Source organism: Convolutriloba macropyga, chromosome 15 (genome assembly GCF_964194025.1).
Source record: "Convolutriloba macropyga chromosome 15, txConMacr16.3, whole genome shotgun sequence".
NCBI classification, from domain to species: Eukaryota; Metazoa; Xenacoelomorpha; order Acoela; family Convolutidae; genus Convolutriloba; species Convolutriloba macropyga.
In genome coordinates this window covers 23020283-23047243 of record NC_134482.1, presented here as the reverse complement: position 1 = coordinate 23047243, position 26961 = coordinate 23020283, and the positions used below count along the sequence as shown (strand labels likewise).

The window sequence follows — 26961 nt, the reverse complement described above, 5'->3', positions numbered from 1 at the left end:
AAGAAGTTCAAGTAGACAAGCAAGTCATGAAAAAGACCCAGACTGGAAACCAGGACCTGTCCGAGTAACAGTCGAAACATTAGAAAAACCTAATACATGACCCGCTGCCAGCCGATCAAACCTAGCAAATTTAAAGATTATTTCCTGCATAAAATTATGAACGAAAATTAAGGCGATGACGTTTTTGAATAAAGATAACTGTTTTAGCAAAGGCACACAGAGAAGATGACATCAGACACAGACTCAAATTTTGGTACGATATTCGTATTTTGCATTGTCATGGGATCCAGTAAAAGCAACAAAATAGAAATTACAGAATAAAACTTTGAAAATATAGTAAAAACCTCTAGGTTCTCATTGTGGGAAAGAGATAACTGCACTCAAAACCAAAAACATGCTCTTGTATTATCTACCGGACACGTATTATTTCTTGAGAGTTTAAAAATTCAATTAAATTACTGCATGTTTCAAGCCGCATACACCCACCGTCAATGGCCTGAAGAAAAACACATGGTGGGACAACGCAGTTTTTTTCGAGAAAATTCGCAATTGATTCCCACGTACTATCCACTTACCAGCGAAGCTTGTAGCAAATTGTTACAAGGGATATCGGTAAATTTACCGGGGTTTGGAAGTGAAAAATTTAGATTCGAAACCAACCTATTGGGGAAGTTACAAGAGTCAAAAACCGAAATCAAAATTAAAACAAAATTAGGGAGCGCCTTTATGAAAGGCGGGAACAACAAAGGTGTGAATTTTGCATATCCAGTAGCTTGGCAAACCCCACTGAAAAACAATATTACCGGTAGTGTAGTCATTAAAGCAGAAGTAACACTTGGAGAAATTAACGCGGAATTGTTTGCAATCAGAAAAAGGATCAAAGATTATGTTCCTAGACCCATTTGGAAACCAAAATTTTCATCCCTGGAATCAAAAAAGATTCGAGCTTGATTATATTCAATACAGTGTTCAAAAAGAGTTGATTGCTGTGTGTAATCATCACTATGTGGTGGGCGAGATCACTGATAAAAGGAAATTTCTCATACAATTTTTGAGCGAGGAAATCAGAATAAACCATCTAGTGGTAAATAAAACTAACCATCAAAACTCCTATTTTTATCATTTTAGCCTCGATATAAAATCTCAGCAAACAACATACACTGTAACTACTCAAGATGTCAGCAAAAAAGGTTTAGATGCGTTATTTGTCCAAGAATGTAATAGTCTTTATGCATTTGTTGACGAAATGTCGAATGTGAGATGTATAATGAACAAATTTATTAGACAAAACGTATTGGCTTTAATGGGGAACGGTGATCCTTATTCTATTTTCATTGGTAAAGAGGGAGTCATAGGACTGCATGCAAAGTGAGCAGGTGCAATAATTTAGATTCATTATTGTGCAAAAATAATAGTAGAATTAATTGCTCAAAATTACTGTACTGAGGATGTGCCGATTATTGTAGGACAAAATGATAATCAGAGCTACGTGCGCGATATGAACCCAATATCCAAGGTTTTCTACAGAAATTTTATGCTTATAAAGTGCAACCCGCTGTTCCCTAATGTATTCCAACTAAGTAATGGTTCATGGATAGCGTTTGGTCAAAACCTTACAATAGTAGAAAAATCAAAATTGTTGTCTTATTTTGAGGAACCCAAGCGTGAAGTTCTCATTTTTAAGAAAGTTTTCGATGGTATATTCACGGAGAAGCAGCTAGAAGAATGTCGTCTAGCTCAAATGTATAGACACAATAGAAGAACGATAACAGAAAGAGAATTTTTCCTGGGACCAAATGAAAAGCATACACATGATCAACTATTAGACTTCAACACATATCCCACTCATTAGAATTGGCATGAAGTTTTTTGCATTAAAACCATAGAAGGAAACAATTTGAAAGTTTGGCATTTAGAAAGGGAACTGACCTTAACGCTAATGACATTATTTTTGATTGCAAAAATTCTAGTAATTTGTTTAAGAAAAATTTTATCAACTACGTTATTTTTGGAAGGTGCTCAACCAAGAGTGGCACTACAGCCGATTAACCCGTTAATAGAACTTAATTATATAACTGTTCTGAAAAACCAACAGTTAAAACAAAAACAAGTCTCAAAAAAATTGTTAAAACAAAAGTAAGCGGGTTGTTGGGTACCGACAAAACGGTCTTTGAGCCGTGGGCTGTAAGCCAAGAAAAAACAAAACTTTTTCAGTTGGAAAACTTTTCAGCGTCAATGGAATTTCTGGGATGATGCTCATCCTCTTAAACATGTCTACTACTGGTTTTGTTTAGAGAGCGATATGGAACCGGAAGTGGGAGATTATGTATATTATCTGCCGCAACTGTACGAAGTAAAAGCAGTTGTCCGACGAAGAGTCTATAGAATCTGAGGGGTCAAAACCCGTTTTAGAACGGTCGTGGCCCTCGATGAAATATACCCAAAAACACTACCCAGAGACCGCCTATTACTACGCAGGAACGTAGTCGGATGAAAGTCCGGTTAGAAAACAGCGGAAAGCTGGGAGTTGCTTCCTTGCAATTACAGGAGCAACTTAAAAGTGTACAACAGGAAAACAGTATGCTACAATTGAAAGTTGTTGTGTTCAAGCAACAACTAATCGTTGCCGAACATTGACGGGAGCACGTTCGTGCTACAATCGAAGCTAATAATAATTTAGTTGAGTTGTAATGCCAACTCCAGCAAATGCGGCTCGACTAAGAGCCAGCAAGAACTGAATCAGACGTTTTGTCTAGGGGGCTAAAACCAGCTCTTAAAAAACTCGTTGAATACGAGGGGGAGCTGGAAGTAGCTGGGTAAAAATTTTCAAAAACGGCTTAGAGAGTAAGAAAAATAGAGCTAAAATTAGAGGCGGAGATAAACACCAGAGAGCTCAATACACGACGACTACAGGAGATTGAGAAAACGTTACCCGGTGCAGGAGCCTTGTCAATATACGATTTACTTTGGAGTTTGCCCACAGCAACGATTGAGGAAATCTAACGGTGATTCAGACATCTGTCTTTATTGATGCACCCTGATAAAGGAGGCCCAACAGAGAGATTCCAGTTATTAAATCAAATAAGATGCGTGCTTATGGATGACGGTGCACGAAATATATACGAAACTCATGAATGGAAGTTCGCTGTCGAGTTTTTAATTTGATAATGAGTGGAGCATAATGCTTCCACAGGGGAAGGCGGTGTAGTTACCCTACAAACAAGATATTCGTGTTTTGTATTGTCTGGGGAGCCATAAAAAGCAACAAAAAAAGAAATTACAGCATAAAACTTTGAAAAAGTAGTAAAAACCTCTAGGTTCTCTTTGTGGGAAAGAGATAACTGCACTCAAATCAAAAACATGCTCTTGTATTATCTACCGGACACGTATTGTATCACGAGATTTTTAAAATCCAATTAAATTACTGCATGTTTCAAGCTGCATACACCGTCAGTGGCATAAAGAAGAGCACATGGAGGGACGACTCAGTTTTTATTCAAGAAAACTCGCAATTGATTCCCACGTACTATCCACTTACCACCAAAGCTTGTAGCAAATTTTTACAAGGGATATCGGTAAATTTACCGGGGTTTGGAAATGAAAAAATTAGGTTCGAAACCAAACTATTGGGGAAGTTACAAGAGTCAAAAACAGAAATCAAAATTAAAACAAAATTAGGGAGCGCCTTTAAGAAAGGCGGGAACAACAAAGGTGTGAATTTTGCATATCCAGTAGCTTGGCAAACCCCTTTGAAAAAAAATATTACCGGTAGTGTAGTCATTAAAGCAGAAGTAACACTTGGAGAAATTATCGCGGAATTGTTTGCAATCAGAGAAAGGATCAAAAATTATGTTCCTAGACCCATTCGGAAACCAAAAATTTCATCCCTGGAATCAAAAAAGATTCGAGCTTGATTATATTCAATACAGTGTTCAAAAAGGAAATATAGCAATATTCAATCTAGCTGGATTCTCGGAAGAAAACACAGCAGAGTTGATTGCTGTGTGTAATCATCACTATGTGGTGGGCGAGATCACTGATAAAAGGAAATTTCTCATACAATTTTTGAGCGAGGAAATCAGAATAAACCATCTAGTGGTAAATAAAACTAACCATCAGAACTCCTATTTTTATCATTTTAGCCTCGATATAAAATCTCAGCAAACAACATACACTGTAACTACTCAAGATGTCAGCAAAAGTGGTTTAGATGTGTTACTTGTCCAAGAATTTAATAGTCTTTATGCATTTGCTGACGAAATGTCAAATGTGAGATGTATAATGAACAATTTTTTTAGACAAAACGTATTGGCTTTAATGGGGAACGGTGATCCTTATTCTATTTTCATTGGTAAAGAGGGAGTCATAGGACTGCATGCAAAGTGAGCAGGTGCAATAATTTAGATTCATTATTGTGCAAAAATAATAGTAGAATTAACTGCTCAAAATTACTGTACTGAGGATGTGCCGATTATTGTAGGACAAAATGATAACCAGAGCTACGTGCGCGATATGAACCCAATATCCAAGGTTTTCTACAGAAATTTTACACTTATAAAGTGCAACCCGCTGTTCCCTAATGTATTCCAACTAAGTAATGGTTCATGGATAGCGTTTGGTCAAAACCTTACAATAGTAGAAAAATCAAAATTGTTGTCTTATTTTGAGGAACCCAAGCGTGAAGTTCTCATTTTTAAGAAAGTTTTCGATGGTATATTCACGGAGAAGCAGTTAGAAGAATGTCGTCTAGCTCAAATGTATAGACACAGTAGAAGAACGATAACATAAAGAGAATTTTTCCTGGAACCAAATGAAAAGCATACACATGATCAACTATTAGACTTCAACACATATCCCACTGATTTGAATTGGCATGAAGTTTTTTGCATTAAAACCATAGAAGGAAACAATTTGAAAGTTTGGCATTTAGAAAGGGAACTGACCTTAACGCTAATGACATTATTTTTGATTGCAAAAATTCTAGTAATTTGTTTAAGAAAAATTTTATCAACTACGTTATTTTTGGAAGGTGCTCAACCAAGAGTGGCACTACAGCCGATTAACCCGTTAATAGAACTTAATTATATAACTGTTCTGAAAAACCAACAGTTAAAACAAAAACAAGTCTCAAAAAAATTTGTTAAAACAAAAGTAAGCGGGTTGTCGGGTAATGCCAACTCTAGCAAATGCGGCTCGACTGCGAGCCAGCAAGAACTGAATCAGACGTTTTGTCTGAGGAGCTGAAACCAGCTCTTAGAATACTCGTTGAATACGAGGGGGAGCTGGAAGTAGCTCGTAAAAAAGTTTCAAAAACGGCTTCAAGCGTAAGAAAATTAGAGTTAAAATTAAAGGCGGAGATAAACGCCAAAGAGCTCACTACACGACGACTACAGGAGATTGAAAAAAAGTTACCCGGTGCAGGAGCATTGTCAATATACTATCTACTTTGGATTTTGCCCACAGCAACGATTGAGGAAATCTAACGGTGATTCAGACATCTGTCTTTATTGATACACCCTGATAAAGGAGGCCCAACAGAGAGATTCCAGTTATTTAATCAAATAAGATGCGTGCTTATGGATGACGGTGCACGAAATATACACGAAACTCATGAATGCAAGTTTGCTGTCGAGTTTTTAAATTGACAATGAGTCGAGCATTATGCTTCAATAGGGGAAGGCAGTGTAGTGACCCTACAAACATGCTCACGAATTTTTCAGTGCGGAAGCTTTCGAAAATTCCATTTTAAAAGGCTGCAAACAAAAAACACTTGAAAGTGACAGCTAAACACGCTGATTTATGGCTTATTATTTGTGAGACAGTATCTGTAACCAATTGTGATAAGGATTTATGGTTCAAACATTTTTGTGTCAGAGAATAAATATGATGTTCCACGCTATCGTTGGGACCAACCACCCCGTTTGGGAAAAACAAACAGAGCAAGGACTCTGGGGCCAAGTTATCTTGGTAAACGCAAATATAGATAAAACCGAGGTCTAAATCGGTTAAATTCGAGTATCACGATTCATAATAACTTTTAACGCAATTTCTAAAGCTGCCTTCCCTACATTTCACTTTTAAAAAAGTTAAATTGTAATAATCTTTCTTTCAGCTGAAATTTGCCCTTAATTTCTGAATTCATTTAGTTCCACCATTTTGAACTTTTCACAAGAATTCGGAAGATACTTTAGATTCAAAGTTAATCTTAAGGGTTTCTATAGTTTGCAACTAAATGTTAAATTGAATGATTTTCAGTTTAAGTTTCAGAGTTTTCTACTGGGGTTGCATGAGCCGCAGTAGCGGTTAAATATGCAAGTACACAAATCCGCTACAGCAGTTAACATCCACAAGGTACTTTTTATCGTGGCACTTTATAGCCATGCTCGTCGGAGGAAGGGAATCAACAGGACTCCATCGTTAGCCGAAAAACAAAACAGGCGGGTCTTTCCCATTGTTTCCCCCCATCATAGTGTCATCGCTCTCCGGATGTGATTAATCTTTGGCCGTTGCGCAATTATTTCCAGCAAACAGATTTATCTATTTGTTTTTATCGGATCTTTTCCGTTTGTGCCCCCCAGATACAGAGCACGTTCCGATACATAATAAATCGTCATGTAAAAATATGGCACGTGCGACGTGGGGGGGCTCTGCAAATGAAATGCACGCTCTAAGCTGGGGGAAAAAAGGAAAACATCAGTTTTATCCGGCACCTATTGGCAGAGCATTTCATGTTTCAAATGACCAAGTAGCTCCAACAATTGCGTTCTTCACTGATCAAGGTGCAGGTTTTACCTGCAGTTAAGACCTTGAGCTAATTCTTTATGTTAAAGGAAAAACATTGAAAGAACATGGTCCTGCTTTGGTTACCAGTTTACCAAATGCCATATCACTACCAAAGAACATATTTTTAAAAAATCACAGTAGGTTTTTGCTCACGATGAAGTGGAAATAGTTTTGTCTGGGGAGCTAAAACCAGCTCTTAAAAAATCTCGTTGAATACGAGAAGCAGCTGGAATTAGCTCGGAAGAAAGCTTCAAAAACGGCTTCAAGAGTAAGAAAATTAGAGTTAAAATTAGAGGCGGAGATTGCCCACAGCAACGATTGAGGAAATCTAACGGTGATTCAGACATCTGTCTTTATTGATGCACCCTGATAAAGGACGCCCAACAGAGAGATTCCAGTTATTAAATCAAATAAGATGCGCGCTTATGGATGACGGTGCACGAAATATATACGAAACTCATGAATGGAAGTTTGCTGTCGAGCTTTTAAATTGATAATGAGTGGAGCACTATGCTTCCATAGGGGAAGGCAGTGTAGTGACCCTACAAACATGCTCACGAATTTTTCATTGCGGAAGCTTTCGAAAATTCCATTTTAAAAGGCTGCAAACAAAAAACACTTGAAAGTGACAGCTAATCACGCTGATTTATGGCTTATTATTTTTGTAAGACAGTATCTGTAACCAAATGTCATAAGGATTTATGGTTCAAACATTAGAACCGAGATTGTGTCAGAGAATAAATATGATGTTCCACGCCATCATTGGGACCAAGCACTGCGTTTGGGAAAAACAAACAGAGCAAGGACTCTGGGGCCAAGTTATCTTGGTAAACGCAAATATAGATAAAACCGAGGTCTAAATCGGTTAAATTCGAGTATCACGATTCATAATAACTTTTAACGCAATTTCTACAGCTGCCTTCCCTACATTTCACTTTTAAAAAAGTTAACTTGTATTAATCTTTCTTTAAGCTGAAATTTGCCTTTAATTTCTGAATTCAATTATTTCCACCATTTCGAATGTTTCACAGGAATTCGGAGGATACTTTAGATTCTAAGTTAATCCTAAGGGGTTCTATAGATTGCAACTAAATGTTAAATTGAATGAATTTCAGTTTAAGCTCTAGAGTTTTCCACTGGGGTTGCATGAGCCGCAGTAGCGGTTTAATATGCAATTACACAAATCCGCTACAGCAGTTAACATCCACATGGTACTTTTAAGCGTGGCACTTTGTAGCCATGCTTGTCGGAGGAAGGGACCCAACAGGACTCCATCGTTAGTCGAAAAACAAAACAGGCGGGTCTTTCCCATTGTTTCCCCCCATCTTAGCGTCATCGCCCTCCGGATGTGATTAATCTTTGGCCGAAGCGCAATTATTTCCAGCGAACAGGTTTATCTATTTGTTTTTATCGGATCTTTTCCGTTTGTGCCCCCCAGATACATAATAAATCGTCATGTAAAAATATGGCACGTGCGACGTGGGGGGGGGCTGTGCAAATGAAATGCACCCTGTAAGCTGGGGGAACAGAGGGAAAACATCAGTTTTATACTTCACCTATTGGCAGAGCATTTCATGTTCCGAATGACCAAGTAGCTGCAACAGTTGCGTTCTTCACTGATCAAGGTGCAGGTCTTACCTGCAGTTAAGACCTTTAGCTAATTCTTTATGTTAAAGAAAAAACATTGAAAGAACATGGTCCTGCTTTGGTTACCAGTTTACCAAATGCCATATCACTACCAAAGAGCATATTTTTTAAAAATCACAGTAGGTTTTTCCTCACGATGAAGTGGAAATAGTTTTGTCTGGGGAGCTAAAACCAGCTCTTAAAAAATCTCGTTGAATACGAGAAGCAGCTGGAAGTAGCTCGGAAAAAAGCTTCAAAAACGGCTTCAAGAGTAAGAAAATTAGAGTTAAAATTAGAGGCGGACATAAACACCAGAGAGCTCAATACACGACGACTACAGGAGATTGAGAAAACGTTACCCGGTGCAGGAGCCTTGTCAATATACGATCTACTTTGGATTTTGCCAACAGCAACGATTGAAGAAATCTAACCATGATTCAGACATCTGTCTTTATTGATACACCCTGATAAAGGAGGCCCAACATAGAGATTCCAGTTATTAAATCAAATAAGATATGTGCTTATGGATGACGGTGCCCGAAATAAATACGAAACTCATGAATGGAAGTTCGCTGTTAAGTTTTTAAATTGATAATGAGTGGAGCATTATATTATCTTAGGGGACGGCAGTGTAGTGACCCTACAAACATGCTCACGAATTTTTTAAAGCGGAAGCTTTCGAAAATTACATTTTAAAAGGCTGCAAACAAAAAAACACTTGAAGGTGACAGCTAAACACGCTGATTTGTGGCCTATTATTTGTGAGACAGTATCTTTAACCAGTTTTCATAAAGATTTATGGTTCAAACATTAGAACCGAGATTGTGTCAGAGAATAAATATGATGTTCAACGCTATCGTTGGGACCAAACACTGCGTTTGGGAAAAGCAAACAGAGCAAGAACTCTGGGGCCAAGTTATCTTGGTAAACGCAAATATAGATAAAACCGGGGTCTAAATCGTTAAATTCGAGTATCACGATTCATAATAACTTTTAACGCAATTTCTGAAGCAGCCTTCAGTTCGCTTTTAAAAAAGTTAACTTGTAATAATCTTTCTTTCAGCTGAAATTTGCCATTAATTTCTGAATTCAATTAGTTCCAACATTTCGAATTTTTCACAAGAATTCGGAGGATACTTCAGATTCTAAGTTAGTCCTAAGGGATTCTATAGTTCGCAACTAAATGTTAAATTGAATGAATTTCAGTTTAAGCTTTAGAGTTCTCCACTGGGGATGCCTGAGCCGCAGTAGCGGTTTAATACGCAAATACACGAATCCGCTACAGCAGTTAACATCCACATGGTACTTTTTAGCGTGGCACTTTATAGCCATGTTCGTCGGAGGAAGGGACCCAACATGACTCCACAGTTAGCCGGAAAAAAAATAGGCGGGTCTTTCCCATTGTTTCCCCCCATCTTAGTGTCATCGCCCTCTGGATGTGATTAATCTTTGGCCGTAGCGCAATTATTTCCAGCGGACAGATTTATCTATTTGTTTTATCGGATCTTTTCCGTTTGTGCCCCCCAGATACAGAGCACGTTCCGATACATAATAAATCGTCATGTAAAAATATGGCACGTGCGACGTGGGGGGGCTCTGCAAATGAAATGCACGCTGTAAGCTGGGGGAAAAAAGGAAAACATCAGTTTTATCCGGCACCTATTGGCAGAGCATTTCATGTTTCAAATGACCAAGTAGCTCCAACAATTGCGTTCTTCACTGATCAAGGTGCAGGTTTTACCTGCAGTTAAGACCTTGAGCTAATTCTTTATGTTAAAGGAAAAACATTGAAAAAACATGCTCCTGCTTTGGTTACCATCTTACCAAATGGCACATCATTACCAAAGAACATCTTTTTAAAAAATCACAGTAGGTTTTGGCTCACGATGAAGTGGAAATAGTTGACAATTGTTGAGTAATTGGTAGTGTAATATGTTCTGAAAATGCAGAGAAGCTTGTAGAAAGATCACTCAAACAGCAAAAATCGTTATAAAAAAGGTGACCGCTCATGCCAATGTTTCACCTCAAAATGCTTATGAGTCGTTCACTTAATCAGCTCAGCATAAATTCACCTTCTAAGCACGTACAACAACCAATATTGAAGATCTTTTACGAGAATGTGAGCCATCAATCAACGATGAGCAATTACCTAATCTATTAAAGAATTGCGCCCACAAAGAAAAATACAGGAATATCTTTTCGTTGCCGATAAGGCAGGGTGGACTGAACATCTTTACACCTGAAGACCGCTTTAAGGAATTTGAACGATCAGTCCAACTGTCGAGCCCGTTATCCCTATCTCGAAGCCGAACTAAAACGACAACAATTCATACAAGAAATCAAAAAGGAGAAAAAGCTTGCTATCAAATCAAAAAAGTCGAGAATGAAAAGCAAATTGAATGAGAACGAGATTCTCTCACTTGGGTTAGCTAGTGAAAAAGTAGCATCAAGCTGGTTGAACGCTATGCCCTTGAAGCGATTTCACTTTGAGCTAACGAAAAGCGAATTTCTGGATGGCATTACCCTTCCCTGTGATTGGGACCCAGTAAAGATGCCATCACTATGCGCATGCAGTGAAAATTTCACTGTGGCACATGTATCCAATGTCCGAAAGGATACACGCACAAGAGACATAAGACATAATAAACTTCGCTTTTCCTTTGCGAACTTGTTAAGTGATGTCTGTCATGATGTCGCAATCGAAACTCATCATCAGCCGTTGCAAAGGGAAACCTTTGCTCTCAAATCAACGAAAACTTTTGATGATGCAAGATTAGATATCAACGCCAACAGACTTTGAGAATTGAGACTTGTCAAAACCTGTTTGAATGTGAAAACTTTCAACCCACTGGCAAAAAGTTGCCCTGGAAACAGTAGCGTAGCCTACAAGTACTAAGAATTTATTAAAAAGTTTATATATGAACAACGAACAACTGAGGTTGAGAAAGCAGCTTTTGTCCGCCTGTCTTTGCATGCATTAGTGAAAATTTTCCATTGGCTTCAAAAGCGCTGACTCAACTGGCATCAAAGCTCTTTGTGCCCAAAAAAGGACAGCTACGCTGATATCATATCATATCTAAGGACAATAATCAGCTTCGAAGCTTTTTGATTTACTTAAACAATACAAAATTCTTTATGAAGACGTAGTGCTGGGAGGGCCGCGGACCAGCCAATATTCACCCAGTGTTAGAGAAGGGCATTTCTTCACTTCCCTTTTTGTTTGAAAAAAGTTTGATGTACCGCGTGATTTGCAAGTGCCTGGTTTGGACAAAGACAATGACCGGTACTAATTCTTTTGATTCCGAGTTTGTTAAAACATGCGCCGACTATCATTTGTTTTGCTAGCTTCATCAGCTACACATTATAAGGGCAGTATTCGGAACTCACATTTATCAGACTCACATCGTATCTGTTCTAAAAATTGCTCAAATCGGGCTCAAAACTCTTTTCTGGCACGTCTACGTAGTAATAACATTTGTTATTAATGTAAGAGGACTTTTTCCTTTGACAATTTTAAGTTTTTCTGCCTTTTTATCCAAATGGTAGTATTTCAACATTGATGCGTTTATGTGTTCCTCATTGATGCGTTTATGTGTTCCTCATTTCTACTCTTCACATAGTGTTCACTCTTTTAACATTCAAGAGACAGCTTATCGCCGCTGTGTTAAGAACCCTAAACCGAGTAATCTGCAGAAAATAAAAACCACTAGAGTCTCCCTGCAACAGTCTATTGAAATTGATAGAGTGTGTTATATCAACGGATCCAAAAATGCTAGTTTGCAAGAGAAACTGTAACTCTCTTCTTAGCAGCCTTTGCGATTTTCATTACCTCGCTCCCACGATTCTCAATTCTGTTTGTTGTTCGTCAAAATCTCAAAAAGTAAACGCTTTCAATACTTTTTCTCATCTAATTTCAGTGAAAAGCACTATGAGTCTTCTACTTTAGTTTCAACTTGGCTTTTTATTATTTGAAGGTTTTCAAAACTCTATCACTTCAATGAAAACACACGGACTGATATCTAGTGCGAAAACATCGAGGTGAAAGTCATGCGACGGTTTATCCGGACAGCTGCTTAGCAAATGTTTTGCTCTTTATGGGTGCCTCTTTTTTGTCTTTTTTAATTCAATTTTACTCACTCTTCAATTGTTTCCGATTGAAAATTGCTTTTGTGCATCCTTTTTATAGAGAGGCCAAAAAAATTTCATTAAAAATTATCGTCCAGTTAGTTTGATAGCAAAGATATTCCTTATTTTTGAAAGGCTTCTTTTTCAACTAAATCATCGAAATTTTGAGACACTTTCCACATCCAAAAATGTTTGTTTTCAATCCAGAAAAAACCAGTCACCAAACTGATAGATTATATAGATCTTAATCGCAGAAAATTTTAGATACTTTTGTTTATGCCGTCTATCTGCACTACCAGAAAGCGTTTGACAAAGTTCCTCACACTATTGTTTTTCAGAAACAACAAAAATTTGGTTGTGATGACTCGAATTTGTACCTAATTTTTGTAACTTATTGATCGTTATCAAAAAGTTATTCTATTTGGTGTTTTGTGAGTATCTATATTTCTTCTCGCTGGAGTTCCGCAGCGTTCTCTTCCCGGTAACCTCTTAATTTCAGAAATGATTTACATAGTAATTTTGTCGACTATATCCCTTATCGTTTGAGGGTGATTTGAATATGTTTGAGACCTTGAGTTTTAGTAATTATCTAAATCAACTGCAGCAGTGCAATCTTGAAATAGATATGATATTCAATAACCTGAAATCAAAGGATATTTTGGTCACCTTTTCTGTGAAGCCAATCTTTTGCTGTGTGGTAATGTCAATGAAACAGCTGACTCGTATAAAGACCTTGGCATAATAATTGACAAGATTTTAAATTGGAAAAAACATGCTGATGCCAAATTTATGTGTTTTAGACGAGCATTGTATTGTCCTACTTGTGCTATTCCGTCCAAAACAGACAGCAGTGTCAACTATATTTTCTGTCTCTATGTTTTATCGATCTTGTTTTAAGGAAGTCAAATATGACTCGCTGATACTTCCTTGATGATAAAGCTCGACAGATTCCAAGCGCGTTGCTTTAGATGGATTCTCGGCAACAGATTTTTGTTTGTTGATGTGATTCGGTGGAATAAATTTTTACTGACATTTTCAACTGAAACTAATGGACCTCAAGTCTTTTTATCGGACTTCTCGATAGAAAGAAGGATGCTGATGTCTGGATTTGTAGTGAAGTGACGTCCAAAAAATTTAAGAGTCGTTCCTCCTCATACAACCTTTTTCAACTTAAACATTGCAATAATGCTAACTATAACACTTACTTTGAGCGTGTCATTATTCCAGCTGATTTCCTTTAACTACATGGAGTCATAGAATTTTTTCTGTCTATATCTGTCTTGCGCAGAAATCTTATTTGTAAGCTCGAATCATTTTCTCCTGATAATTCCGGCTTGTTTTATATCTGTTGTCAAAGTAATACCTGTAGAGCTTTCCAAAGTGTGTGTGAAAAACTTTTTGTGAACATATATGTATATATAATCGTTTTTTTTTTTTGATAACTTAAATACTGATGTTTCATTTTGAGAATTAAATTTTTGCTCTCTTCCTCTCTCACTCAATCTGGCAGATGATAACAATTTTGTACCATGGGATTTACAGCAATTTTTCAGTTGTTAGTTCAGCTTGAGTCTTAACTTAGCAAAAAGTAAGTTGTGTTTCCTGGGAGAACAGTCTAACGCTCTGACAAAATAAGAAAGTCAACCAATTTTCAGAAATATGCCCCGGAATAAAGATTACAGTAAACAATAATCTTGTAATCTTAGGAGTCTGAATCGAAAATAACCTGAGAAGTTCACTTCTCGGAAAAGATTGAGGGTTTTGAAGTTTCAGATTTTTTTGATAAACTAGCTGCGCATTAAATTTTCAATGCTCCCTGATACTGTTTCACTTTGCTGAATTTGGTCTATTTTCTTAGAAAAAGCGCTTTTTTCTTGCAACAATTATAATTGGGAAAATCATTTTGAAATCATGTAACAAACTTTTATGTTGACGAATATACGTATCTCCGGCCACTCTTGCTCTCATTAAGTTGTGTGCTTGGTGTCTCATTCGCGCAATTCTTTGCTTTTACCGGTTTCTTACTTCAGCTTTGGGCGCACACAGTATTCTAGTTCACTTCTTCGGCTTGTTGACTCAATTTTAAAACACTGCTTAAGGAGTTGGTTTGAGAAGACAGTCTTAAGAGGCACTTGACACTGAACAACATAAAAAAAATTGAGTTGAGTTTACAAAAAACTCATTAGTTACCTTATTTACAAACCTTCTTCATTTGAACTCAAAAGTTTTAACCACTTCAAATTTTTTGCCGAGTATTTAAATGTAATTCCCTGCAAAACCGTAATCTTAAATTTTCCAATCAACAACTAAGAAGTTCAATAGGCTTGTGCCTATGAACCAGGGTCTGGGAACCTCTGAGTTTGTAGTAAAGTGGTAGAGTCAGACGGCTGGCACAGTCTTTCGTGTAACAAGGGCGCCACGATATTCTCTCGCCACGTTAACCTCAAAAAAATGACTCAGCAATTCTGGGCTTCAGTGCGTATACACACAGATCTAGAAACAATTGATCTTTACAGAACAGACAACAAAAGACCCGGTTGGCTTACACTCGTACCATAGAAAACAGCTAATCAGCTTTTGAGGGAAGTTGCAGCAGTGGATTTGCTTGGCCTGCTTGCTTTGAGAGTTGATTGGTCGCCATCGAAGGCAGAGCAGCTGCAGAGGCAGAAAAACTAAAACAGCAAAACTTTTAGATTTTGCCGAAAAAGGCTACTTTTTCACAACTGCAACTTCTGAGGTGCAAGACGTTGCTGGGCACTCCATTGAATTGTTTTCAGAGCTCTTTCCAGGAAGCTCTGCGATGTTAACATTGAACCCAGAGCCGACGTCATTTCTAAACAGCTAATCTACCTGGTAATCAAGTTTTCAAACAAATTGTGCGTGTTCGAGACAGCGATTGCCAAAACCACTTTCGCTACGTTTTTGTTTGTAACTTTTCATTTTTATTCTGTGTTTGTCGTACCAGAGGCATGGTTATTTGGCCCGTCTTCATTAGGATGGTTACAGTTTTACTTATTTTTTTCCACGACTTTGGATCTCAAAAAATATTTTCAAAATCTCTACAAAACCACTATTTTAGCATCCCGCATTGTGTTTCTTATGAAGTGATGTTTAAAAAATTTTAAGGAGCTGACTCGATTTTGTGCCTACTTTTTTGTACCTTATTGATCATTATCAAAAAGTTATTCTATTTGGTGTTTTGTGAGCATCTATACTTCTTCTCGCTGGAAGCGTTCTCTTCCCGGTAACCTCTTAATTTCAGAAATGATTTACCTAGTATTCTTGTCGACTGTATCCCTAATCGTTTGAGGGTGATTTGAAAATGTTTGAGACCTTGAGTTTTAGTAATTTTCTAACTCAACTGCAGCAGTTCAATCTTGAAATAGATATGATATTCAGTAACCTGAAATCAAAGGCGATTTTGTTCACCTTTTCTGTTAAGCCAATCTTTTGCTGTGTGGTAATGTCAATGAAACAGCTGACTCGTATAAAGACCTTGGCATAATAATTGACAAGATTTTAAATTGGAAAAAACATGCTGATGCCAAATTTATGTGTTTTAGACGAGCATTGTATTGTCCTACTTGTGCTATTCCGTCCAAAACAGACAGCAGTGTCAACTATATTCTCTTTCTCTATGTTTTATCGATCTTGTTTTAAGGAAGTCAAATATGACTCGCTGATACTTCCTTGATGATAAAGCTTGACAGATTCCAAGCGCGTTGCTTTAGATGGATTTTTGGCAACAGATTTTTGTTTGTTGATGCGATTCGGTGGAATTAATATTTACTGACAATTGCAGCTGAAACTAATGGACCTCAAGTTTTTTATCGGACTTCTCGATAGAAAAAAGGATGCTGATGTCTGGATTTGAAGTAAAGTGACGTCCAAAAAATTTAAGAGTCGTTCTTCCTCATACAAACTTCTTCAACTTAAACATTGCAATAATGCTAACTATAACACTTACTTTGAGCGTGTCATTATTCCAGCTGATTTCCTTTAACTACATGGAGTCATAGAATTTTTTCTGTCTATATCTGTCTTGCGCAGAAATCTTATTTGTAAGCTCGAATCATTTTCTCCTGATAATTCCGGCTTGTTTTATATCTGTTGTCAAAGTAATACCTGTAGAGCTTTCCAAAGTGTGTGTGAAAAAATTTTGTGAACATATATGTATATATAATCGTTTTTTTTTTTTGATAACTTAAATACTGATGTTTCATTTTGAGAATTAAATTTTTGCTCTCTTCCTCTCTCACTCAATCTGGCAGATTACAACAATTTTGTACCAAGGGATTTACAGCAATTTTTCAGTGGTTAGTTCAGCTTGAGTCTTAATTTAGCAAAAAGTAAGTTGTGTTTCCTGGGAGAACAGTCTAACGCTCTGACAAAATAAGAAAGTCAACCAATTTTCAGAAATATGCCCCGGAATAAAGATTACAGCAAACAATAATCTTGTAATCTTAGGAGTCTGAATCGAAAATAACCTGAGAAGTTCACTTCTCGGAAAAGATTGAGGGTTTTGAAGTTTCAGATTTTTTTTGATAAACTAGCTGCGCATTAAGTTTTCAATGTTCCCTGATACTGTTTCACTTTGCTGAATTTGGTCTATTTTCTCAGAAAAAGCGCTTTTTTCTTGCAACAATTATAATTGGGAAAATCATTTTGAAATCATGTAACAAACTTATATGTTGACGAATATACGTATCTCCGGCCACTCTTGCTCTCCTTAAGTTGTGTGCTTGGTGTCTCATTCGCGCAATTCTTTGCTTTTACCGGTTTCTTACTTCAGCTTTGGGCGCACACAGTACTCTAGTTCACTTCCTCGGTTTACTGATTCAATTTTAAAACACTGCTTAAGGAGTTGGTTTGAGAAGACAGTCTTAAGAGGCACTTGACACTGAACAACATAAAAAAAAGTTTAGCTGAGTTTACAAAAAACTCATTAGTTACCTTATTTACAAACCTGCTTCATATGAACTAAAAAGTTTTAACCGCTTCAATCTTTCTGCCGATTATTTAAATTCAATTCCCTGCAAAACCGTAATCTTAAACTTTCCAATCAACAACTAAGAAGTTCAATAGGCTTGTGCATATGAACCAGGGTCTGGGAACCTCTGAGTTTGTGGTAAAGTGGTAGAGTCAGACGGCTGGCACAGTTTTTCGTGTAACAAGGGCGCCACGATGTTCTCTCGCCACGTTAACCTCAAAAAATTGACTCAGCAATCCTTGGCTTCAGTGCGTATACACACAGATCTAAGAACAATTGATCTTTACAGAACAGACAACAAAAGACCCGGTGGGCTTACACTCGTACCATAGAAAACAGCTAATCAGCTTTTGAGGGAAGTTGCAGCAGTGGATTTGCTTGGCCTGCTTGCTTTGAGAGTTGATTGGTCGCCATCGAAGGCAGAGCAGCTGCAGAGGCAGAAAAACTAAAACAGCAAAACTTTTAGATTTTGCCGAGAAAGGCTACTTTTTCACAACTGCAACTTCTGAGGTGCAAGACGTTGCTGGGCACTCCATTGAATTGTTTTCAGAGCTCTTTCCAGGAAGCTCTGCGATGTTAACATTGAACCCAGAGCCGACGTCATTTCTAAACAGCTAATCTACCTGGTAATCAAGTTTTCAAACAAATTGTGCGTGTTCGAGACAGCGATTGCCAAAACCACTTTCGCTACGTTTTTGTTTGTAACTTTTCATTTTTATTCTGTGTTTTTCGTTCCAGAGGCATGGTTATTTGGCCCGTCTTCATTAAGATGGTTACAGTTTTACTTATTTTTTTTTCCACGACTTTGGAGCTCAAAAAATATTTTCAAAATCTCTACAAAACCAGTATTTTAGCATCCCGCATTGTGTTTTCTATGAAGTAATGTTTAAAAAATCTTAAGAAGCTGTCTTACTCCTCACATTCTTTTATCATGTGCCCCAGCCATATATTGAGCAGCCCATTTTTCAACAGAATCTCACTACTATTGACAACCCATTTTCTTCTGACACAATCCTTACGTGTTAAAGCACACAGAACGAATTTAAATTGGTATGTAGTTAGGAAGAAGGCGCCATGGTATTTTTAAGGATCAAATCGATGATTAATTCTGATGGAACGATTGGTGTTCAACGATTGAATGAGGAGCCTACTTTTGTTTGTACCAATTTTTTTTTTGTTGCAGTGGTAAATTAAAACTGTCGGTACCAATATTTCAGAATTGTCTGTATCGCTCGAGGCACAACCTTGTTTTTATCAAATCACTATTTTACTCTGCTGACACCGATAAACATATATGTTTAGGTATTTAAGTATTATATTTAAGTATAGTAAGTATAGGACACCGTATGTTAGGTATTAAATGAAGATCCGAACTATGTCATTGATATTGACACGCAAGGTTTTTAGTGCCTTAATAAACGCCCTAATCTATAATAGCGACATAATCATATTAAAAGAGTTTTGGGACTTCGTTGCTACGGAGAACATATAATTTGGCAGTTTTTTCATCATTTTTTGACTTGTATTTTGATCTGCAGTATTAAGGTCCTCATAGGTCCACAATCAAGAGTACCTGAAACCAAACTGCTGTTTAACTTAAAAGCTGATTCATTGATAAGAATTCGCCGAAGTTTTTTTTCTTTAAAAAATGGAAATATTTTGAGTTTTTACTTTGATATTTTTAAAAATTGGGTTTTTCGGTTTAGTTTGTTTGTTTAAAACTAGACTTATCAACAGTTTTGAAATATCCAAATGCTTTTCTGAGAAGGCATAAATGAAAGTTCCGACTGTGAACATGTAACTCTGACTGGTTTCTGACTTTGTACAAAAAAAAGTCATATTGTTTTGTCAACACACGTAGATCAACCTTTTTAGCAAGATGTCATAGTTGCTTCATACACAGACTTGTTTGTTTGTGCTATGTGTTGTCACTTAGCACGTGGATACATCTGGAATGAAATAACTTCAACACCAATAGCTATCAACTAAAGGCATCAAATGGGTTCAATTAAATCTCTGTAGGAAGCCAATTAGACATAACATTGATTAAAATATTTTTACGACCATGAAAAAGATCTTAAACAAGATCAGTAACAACTAATTCCAAAAATTCAAAATACAAAGCTGTTGTTGCTTAAAAAATAAAGAAAGTAAACAAAACGAAAACCAAAACTCTTGTATTGATATATGTTTTCATCAAAGGTTTCGTTGTCAATTAAGAACACCACAAACAGAAAAACTGGTTCATTTATTATGATGAGATGAAATTGTACCAAACGTTTACATGGTACTTGTTTGAGATGAAAAGTAAAAGCATTGTCTCAATTAGTTGCGTTAAAAATATCAAAAATATTGACAAACTAAATAATGAAAAATGGGAAGGGCATTTATTTCAAGGTTGGAATTATATGTAACCTTACAGAATATGGTAGATTAAGGATCGATGTTAATTTGGTCAAATTAATGAGTTGTAAAAATATAAAAAAAACTCTTATTCAACGGAATCTTTATGAATTATTAGTGTAACAGTGTCACTTATAGTGTTACCGTAAACGCCGATGGTTTATTTTGTAGAACAAACCAAACGTAATGAGAATTTTCTGAGAAGTTTGAAACCGAAAATTTAATGCCAAAATAATAAATTTGCCTGATTCAAACACATATCAATTATAGACGCCTTCCTTTTCTGTCAAACAATGTATATCATACCTTCACAGTCACTTTTTCGCTCTTTTTGATTGCTTGTTTCATCTGCACCCTCCTTCAATTCCCTCTCATCAACACAACGCATGTTTGACTTCTCCAGGAAATCTTCCAATCGCTTTGACCTCCGAGGAACAGGAATGTAGTTAATCTTTTCACGCTCAGCTTCACTAAAGATTAGAGCAAAATGTGTTTGTTTTCTATAGTCATCATTTGAATTCTATCTATTCGTTTCAAGGTGACAAAATTTGGGACTGTTCCTCTTGTTCCCAACTTTCTCGGTAAAATTATAGCATCCATCGGACTAATTCACTTTACATAATACCAACGAAATAGCTGAAAGTGATAATACCAACGAAAGTTTCTGCTCCCTCCCCAACTATGTCAAATCCCTAGTCTAGATATTGACCTTTAAAAGTCTATTTGTGGGGCCAATATTGGCTATAAACTATTAAAAGTTTAAATGGGTCCAGCCGATAGCTCTTAATAGCACATTGAGGCCAATCGCGGTCTTTTGATGAGTCGAGCAAGATTCTTTTCTGAATTTAAAGATATATTTTTTTCTAAATTAACTTGAGAAATTTGTTCTCATTCTGTTCTGTTGAAGAAAAAACATCAACAGGTACAACCAAAGTAGTTATTCCCAGATTTAGGTGCGCAACTCTAGACCGACCGCCCTGATCATACCATTTCCCAGACCTTGACCTCTTATCAGACCATCGTGCGACCCAAAGCCCTCAGATCAGACCGTAGTGCAACCCAAGAAATTGTGCGACTCTAGTGCGACCCAAAATTTTGTGCGACTCTAGTGCGACCAACGCTCCCTCTTATCAGACCATGCTCCAATCTTTGTCCTATGATCAGACCATTCCTGAATACATGTTATAATCCGATGTTAATTTTTTAAATTATTCAACTCAATTCTACATACTACTCAACTTAAAATTGAATAATTTAGTATATCTTAATAAAGTTAGGACAAAACTAATTGATAAAAATATAAACAAAAAGTCATTTTGAAGTGCCCGTGCCTTTTATTTTGAGTCATCAAAAACAGTGATAAAAAACTGCAGTCAAATAAATATGGTCGGTTAATGCTCTGTGGTCAAATTTAGGGGCAACTTATGTCCAGACTTTGGTCTCTGATCAGACCGTAGTGCGACCATTGTCCAGACTTTCGTGCGACCTATGATCAGACTATAGTACGACTTTGACCTCTGATCAGCATGCAGTCCAACCCTTGTCCAGACTATTGCGCGACTATGATCAGATTATAGTGCGACTTTGCCCTCTGATCAGACCGTAGTGCGACCATTGTCCAGACCATCGAGCGACTCAAGCGTTTCACGGACCATGTATTTTGGGTCGCACCAAGCCACCAGTGTGCGACCCAAAAGGTCTGATCAGAGCGTTCTAGAGTTGCGCACCTAAACCTGGGTTGCAACGGGCACTCCAACTTGCAAAACAGTTTGAATTTTGCATGAAGAAATGTGTACTACTGAGATAAATTAGAAGTCGAATGTAGTCTATACCGTCAGGTTAATTGGCTGAATGCAACTGGTTAGAATATGTCTAATTGATGTCATTTCATCGGCTCAGATTTCTATTTTCCTTACAACTTCCCAAACACCGAAACTTTAGATCTGTTCTGTTTTGCCCTCCAGTGTTCGTTATGCCACGCACTTACAAATTTTGGGATGTACTATAATCCTTTGCTTTGTACAAAAACAGGAGCCGTAAGAGATATATACCCACTCAGTTATATGCACGAAATGTCTTCCTTGATTCGAAGCACTCGTTTGAGTGATGAGCAATTCTGGTGCTAAAATGCAATATTTCCTTAAAAATCTCTTGACTTTTCAAAAAAAATTTCCATGTCGCATACCTTTTTTTTCCTGTCTGTTTATCCGTTGTCTTGAATTGCCAAAAATCTGATGAATCCGGTTTATCCAATGAATTGCTAGAAATTTGAAAAAATAAAACTAAAATTTAAATAATCGTGCTTCAACTGGTATTTGATTTCGTACAATATATGTTGATTCAATCTTTTACTGGCTATATTAGGCAACTTCCCGACCAATTTAAGTCGTTTTGTCGACGACTTTTTTGTGTTTTCTGGGCAGGCATAATTTGGACAATTTGTCGGCTATTTTTTGCGTTCTCGGAGTTCTCGGGACAATTTTTTTTACGATTCGTTGGACGTTTTTCAGGTTTTTTGGACCTTTTTAACTTTTTTTGTTCTACCGACGTATTTTGGACAAATCTTTGGCCCTTATTTGCAATTTCCGGTCACATTTAGGACAATTTGTAGGCTTTATTCGCGTTTTCTCGACCTGTTTTGCAGGATTTTTAGACTTACTTCTTTTTGACCAAGTCTGACAAGTGATGGCTGTTTTATGCAAATTTACGATTTGTGCAATTTCTGTCGTTTTGCGCGTTTTCTGGACCTATTTTGCAGAATTTGTCAGCTATTTTTTGCGTTTTCCGGACCTGTTTTGCAGGTTTTTTAGATTTTCCATGTGTTGTCCAAGACGTGCACAAGACTGACAAGTGTAAAGGGTGACCTGATCACAGCTTTGAATCAGTAGTGAAGTTAGACTTGCAATTAGACATGCTAAGTACTGATATTGACTTGGCGTTAGGTCCGCATCGTGAATAACACTGACACTTTTGTATTAAGTGTACTGTTCTTACCTTTGACCCATTGATTCTCTGTTGTGGGCACCTCTTGGGGTGGGATCCAGCCTCCCATCTGGCAGGAAGTCGTTATAAATGAAGTCCACTTTTTTGATCTTTGACTTGAGAATTCCCAACTTAGTCTTGACGAGTGAATGACTCCAGAAGTCCATGTCTTGCATTATACTCTCAGTGTATCTCTTCAGATCCGAACAGGAATCCCCGATGTCCACTACCTCCAGCTGATCTGATGTAGCATCTGTTTTTTGTCATGTTTACGCTGTTTGGTTTTTATCGTGTGTGCATTTCAGCTTATGACACAAGTGTCCGTGGACTATTGTTGGCATATTTTTGGGTCTGGGTCTTTCTCATTATATTTCAGTATGATGGGAAATAGTCAAAAATCTGCAAATAATCCAAGCACACCCTGTGTCATATAACGTACAGCAACGCCCATTAAACAAAATAAAACATTGAATGGTTGGGGGCTCCAGTTTTTGAAGTTGGGCTCTAATAGTACAGACATGTTATTATGCCACTAGGTCACAAGGATCTCTAAGTCCCTATGTTATTGGGAGAGTCAGATATATTCTGTTTTGACCCAACCCCCACCCCACAGTGTTTTTTACGCCCCTCATTTAAAAATGACGTGTTGCTTTATAGCATATTACTATATTTAAAAAAAACAAATGCACGGGTGGGGGGGGCATAAAAGCGATGCGCACTGAGCTAAATGCTCACCGAGACAAAAAAAGATCAGGAGAGTCTGTGTTTTTATTGACAACTCAATTTACGTAAAATCACAGTAGAGTAGCACTCCAGCTGTAGGGATCTATTTTAATTATAGCCCTCCGAATAAAATTATACCGGCTGTGGGATCTATTCTATTTCGCCCCACCCCCAGCTTAGTGGGAATATATGTTTTATGACCCCCAGGCTCAAGTGCATTATTTTTACATAGTAACGTGCTATATAACAACACACTTTTTAACTGGGGGTCATAGAAAACACACTTTTTAACTGGGGGAGGGGGGGGGGTGGGGGTGCCATATTAGATCCATAGAACCAACGGTGTCTACTTGCCAAATACTCTAAAACAAAAACAAATGCCTAAAAACTGCTGCAGGATTGAATCGACAGTAACTTTGAATTCGTCTAGTTCCATCCTCTGGCCCAGAAATGGCAGACATAACTGCAGAAACAATTCTGTCACATTCGAAGTCGAGCAGGTGTCGTTGCAATTGCCTCTATTGTACTTCTCTGTCGCCATTATGTTTCCTACTGCCGTCCAAATCGAGCAGTCATTTTGCTTTATATATAGCCGCACCTTGAACAGTTCTGATACGAATTTATCCCTTTTGGCCCTCCTCTAGTTTCATTTATTATAACCCCTATTTAATTTTTTTATAACGATAGTGCATTAATCTAGAGTATTTAGATAGAGTATACATGTCCTACCCAGGATGAGATCCGCAACCCAAGACAAGTATTGGCCAGACCGACTTGGGTCGTGGACTGGAGAGTCCGGTGCGACCCAACTCAATGGTTTGGAAAAAAATTGGTTCACGCTTTCCGACTGGTTAACGACAGTTGTTGGTTTGTTCGGTCTGGCCAAATCCCATATTTCGGTCTGTTTGTTCTAGCCAATGCCCACATTTCGATGAGTTTAGTCTGGCCAGTACCCACATTTGGGTGAGTTTCTGGGCGATACCCGTATTCATGGCCTAGAGGTCCAGCCCATAAAGCAGGTCCTCTGCAAAATAGATAAACGTGTTCTGCATTGATCGTTTTTTTTTTATAATAGCAACCCATCATTGATAATCAACATCTATTTCTAGATGATTAAACTACCTCATCAAACTATGAGTCTTTCCCATTATAGCCCCCCCCACCCCCACTTTAGTGGTCAGAAAACCTGAAGCCCCTTCCCCAATCATGGTTAATATACCATAATGGGGGCTATAATTTCATGGGGGGGGGGGCTATAATGGGAAAGACACGAAAAAAACTGTCGATTTAAAGACCGATGCGAATTTCAGAAATTAGTTTGGGTCTTTCCCATTATAGTCCCCCATGAAACTATAGCCCCCATTGTGGCTTAGTTACCATTATTGGGGGGGGGGGCTAAGTTATCTGACCACTAAGCTGGGGGGGGATGCTACATGTTTACGTGGGTCTGGCCAGTGGTCTGGCCTTGGGTCTGTTCCGTCTTGTCAATGTTCTGGACATTGGTATGGACTATGGTCTGGCCTAGAGTCTGTTTTGTCAGGCCGAGGGTCTGGACAAAGTCTGTTCAGTCTGACAAATGGTGCCCAAAGTCTGTTTGCTCTAACCGAGGGTGGTCGAAGTCTGTTCGGTCTGTCCAATACCTACTTTTGGGTGCGGTCGGTTTGGAGCCCTCTTGTCCGCGACCCGAGTTGGACTGGCCAATACCTGTATTGGATCGAGGACCTCATCCTGGATAAGCATTTTGTTTGAGTGTAAACGCGTGGGTGTGTGTGTGCGTGCGTGGGTGGGTGTTTGCATGTGTGTGTATGGTATCTTTTCCGTTTGCATCCCCCCATCTTAGTGGCTGCATATTTATCGCACCCCCCCCCCCCCCGCGACATACATGCCGTATTTATTCATAGTGATTTACCCGTTCAATGGCACGCGATCTATTACTGGGGGTTGCATAACCTACGGGGGCATAAACGGAAAATCCCCTGTATGTATATATATATATATATATATATATATATATATATATATATATATATATATATATATGAGTGAATGTGTGTGTGGTTGTGTGTGTGTGTGTGTGTGTGTGTGTGTGTGTGTGTGTGGAGGCAGTGGATGGAATTGTAGGGCTGGGGTAGAGGGACAAAAATAGATTTCTATCTTTTCCGTACATGGACAGAAGTATTTAGAGATCTTTTTACTATCTGTGCAATTTTAAAACGTTTTCGCACGTGCTTCTAAGAAAATACTTTCACTTAGTTGTTAAGTTCCAGCATTTTTTCAATTTCTCCTGATGGCATAGGTTTTTAAAAATTGAGAAAGATGCTCCATTTGAAGAGCCCAAAATGGATCACTTCCCATTCCCAGAGAACAGGGCAAAAATATTTGTGTCACTCCCACTATACCCCCCCCCCAGTTTATTAGGTGTAGAACGTACACCCGTAACCCCATTTTAGTAAATATACTGTAATAGGGTTTACTGTTTCGTGGGTAGCGGGGGGCAAGTGGATGAGAAATAATGGGAAAGTCCCCAATTTTTTAGAGCAGCATTGCAGTAACGCGGCGCCCCCAATTCTTCTGTTTGTGCCCCCATGACAATGCAGCCCTGTTACTGAGCGCATGCCATTACATAGTGAATATAAATATGGGAATTTTTGGATCTTTTCCGTTTGTGCCCCCCCAGCTTAGTGGGCGCATATTATTTGCACCCCCCAGACGCACGTGCAATTTTTTTACATAGAAATTTACTATGTAATGGCACGTGCTCTGTAGCTGGGGGGCGCATAACGTACTGGGGGGGCACAAACGGAAAAGATCCGATTTTTTTTTTGGTTTGTGCCCCCAGCTTAGTGGGCACATATCTGCACCCCATGACGCACCCCACTCCAAGACGCACGTGCCATATATTTTCATCAAGATTTACTATGTAATGACACGTGCTCTGTAACTGGGGGAGCATAAACGGAAGAGATCCAAATTATGATATAGACAACAAGTGCGCTTTGGGTGCAACTAATATGCACCATTTAAGGGAACAAACGACAATGAACTCGCCGTCATAGCAAAAAGCGTGTCATTGCAAGAGAATCATTTTTGTCAATGTAGAATGTATGAGCCGGCAATTACAAATAGAATTAATCCAAAATAATTATGAATTGTTTGTTTCTGAAGAACGTTTCATGTCTATGACACAAATTTTGAGTTCATTTTCTTTTTTCTATTATCGATCAAAAAATCATTACATCCCAGAACAAACAAAAATCGAGTCTTTCCCATTATAGCCCCCCATTATGGTAAATTAACCATGATTATGTGAATTAGGTGATGATAGGTTA

General features: G+C 37.9%; 1 protein-coding gene across 3 annotated transcripts in view; it reads right to left on the bottom strand.

The window, feature by feature from the left end:
- LOC142354605 (uncharacterized) overlaps positions 1-25922 on the bottom strand; it is a 74135-nt gene extending 48213 nt beyond the window's left edge. Inside the window, exons 1-4 of one of the 3 annotated variants that reach the window (XM_075406934.1) lie at positions 25798-25922; positions 24014-24230; positions 22922-23150; positions 20234-20397 (exon numbers count right to left, since the gene is read on the bottom strand). In XM_075406934.1, coding sequence (XP_075263049.1) covers positions 20234-20397; positions 22922-23150; positions 24014-24173 — 553 coding nt within the window. In that variant the 5' untranslated portion in view covers positions 24174-24230; positions 25798-25922. Of the gene's footprint in view, positions 1-20233; positions 20398-22921; positions 23151-24013; positions 24242-25797 lie in introns of those variants that run through there. The other 2 variants (XM_075406933.1, XM_075406935.1) reach the window with 2 other exon arrangements.
- Between the last annotated feature and the right edge of the window lie 1039 nt (positions 25923-26961).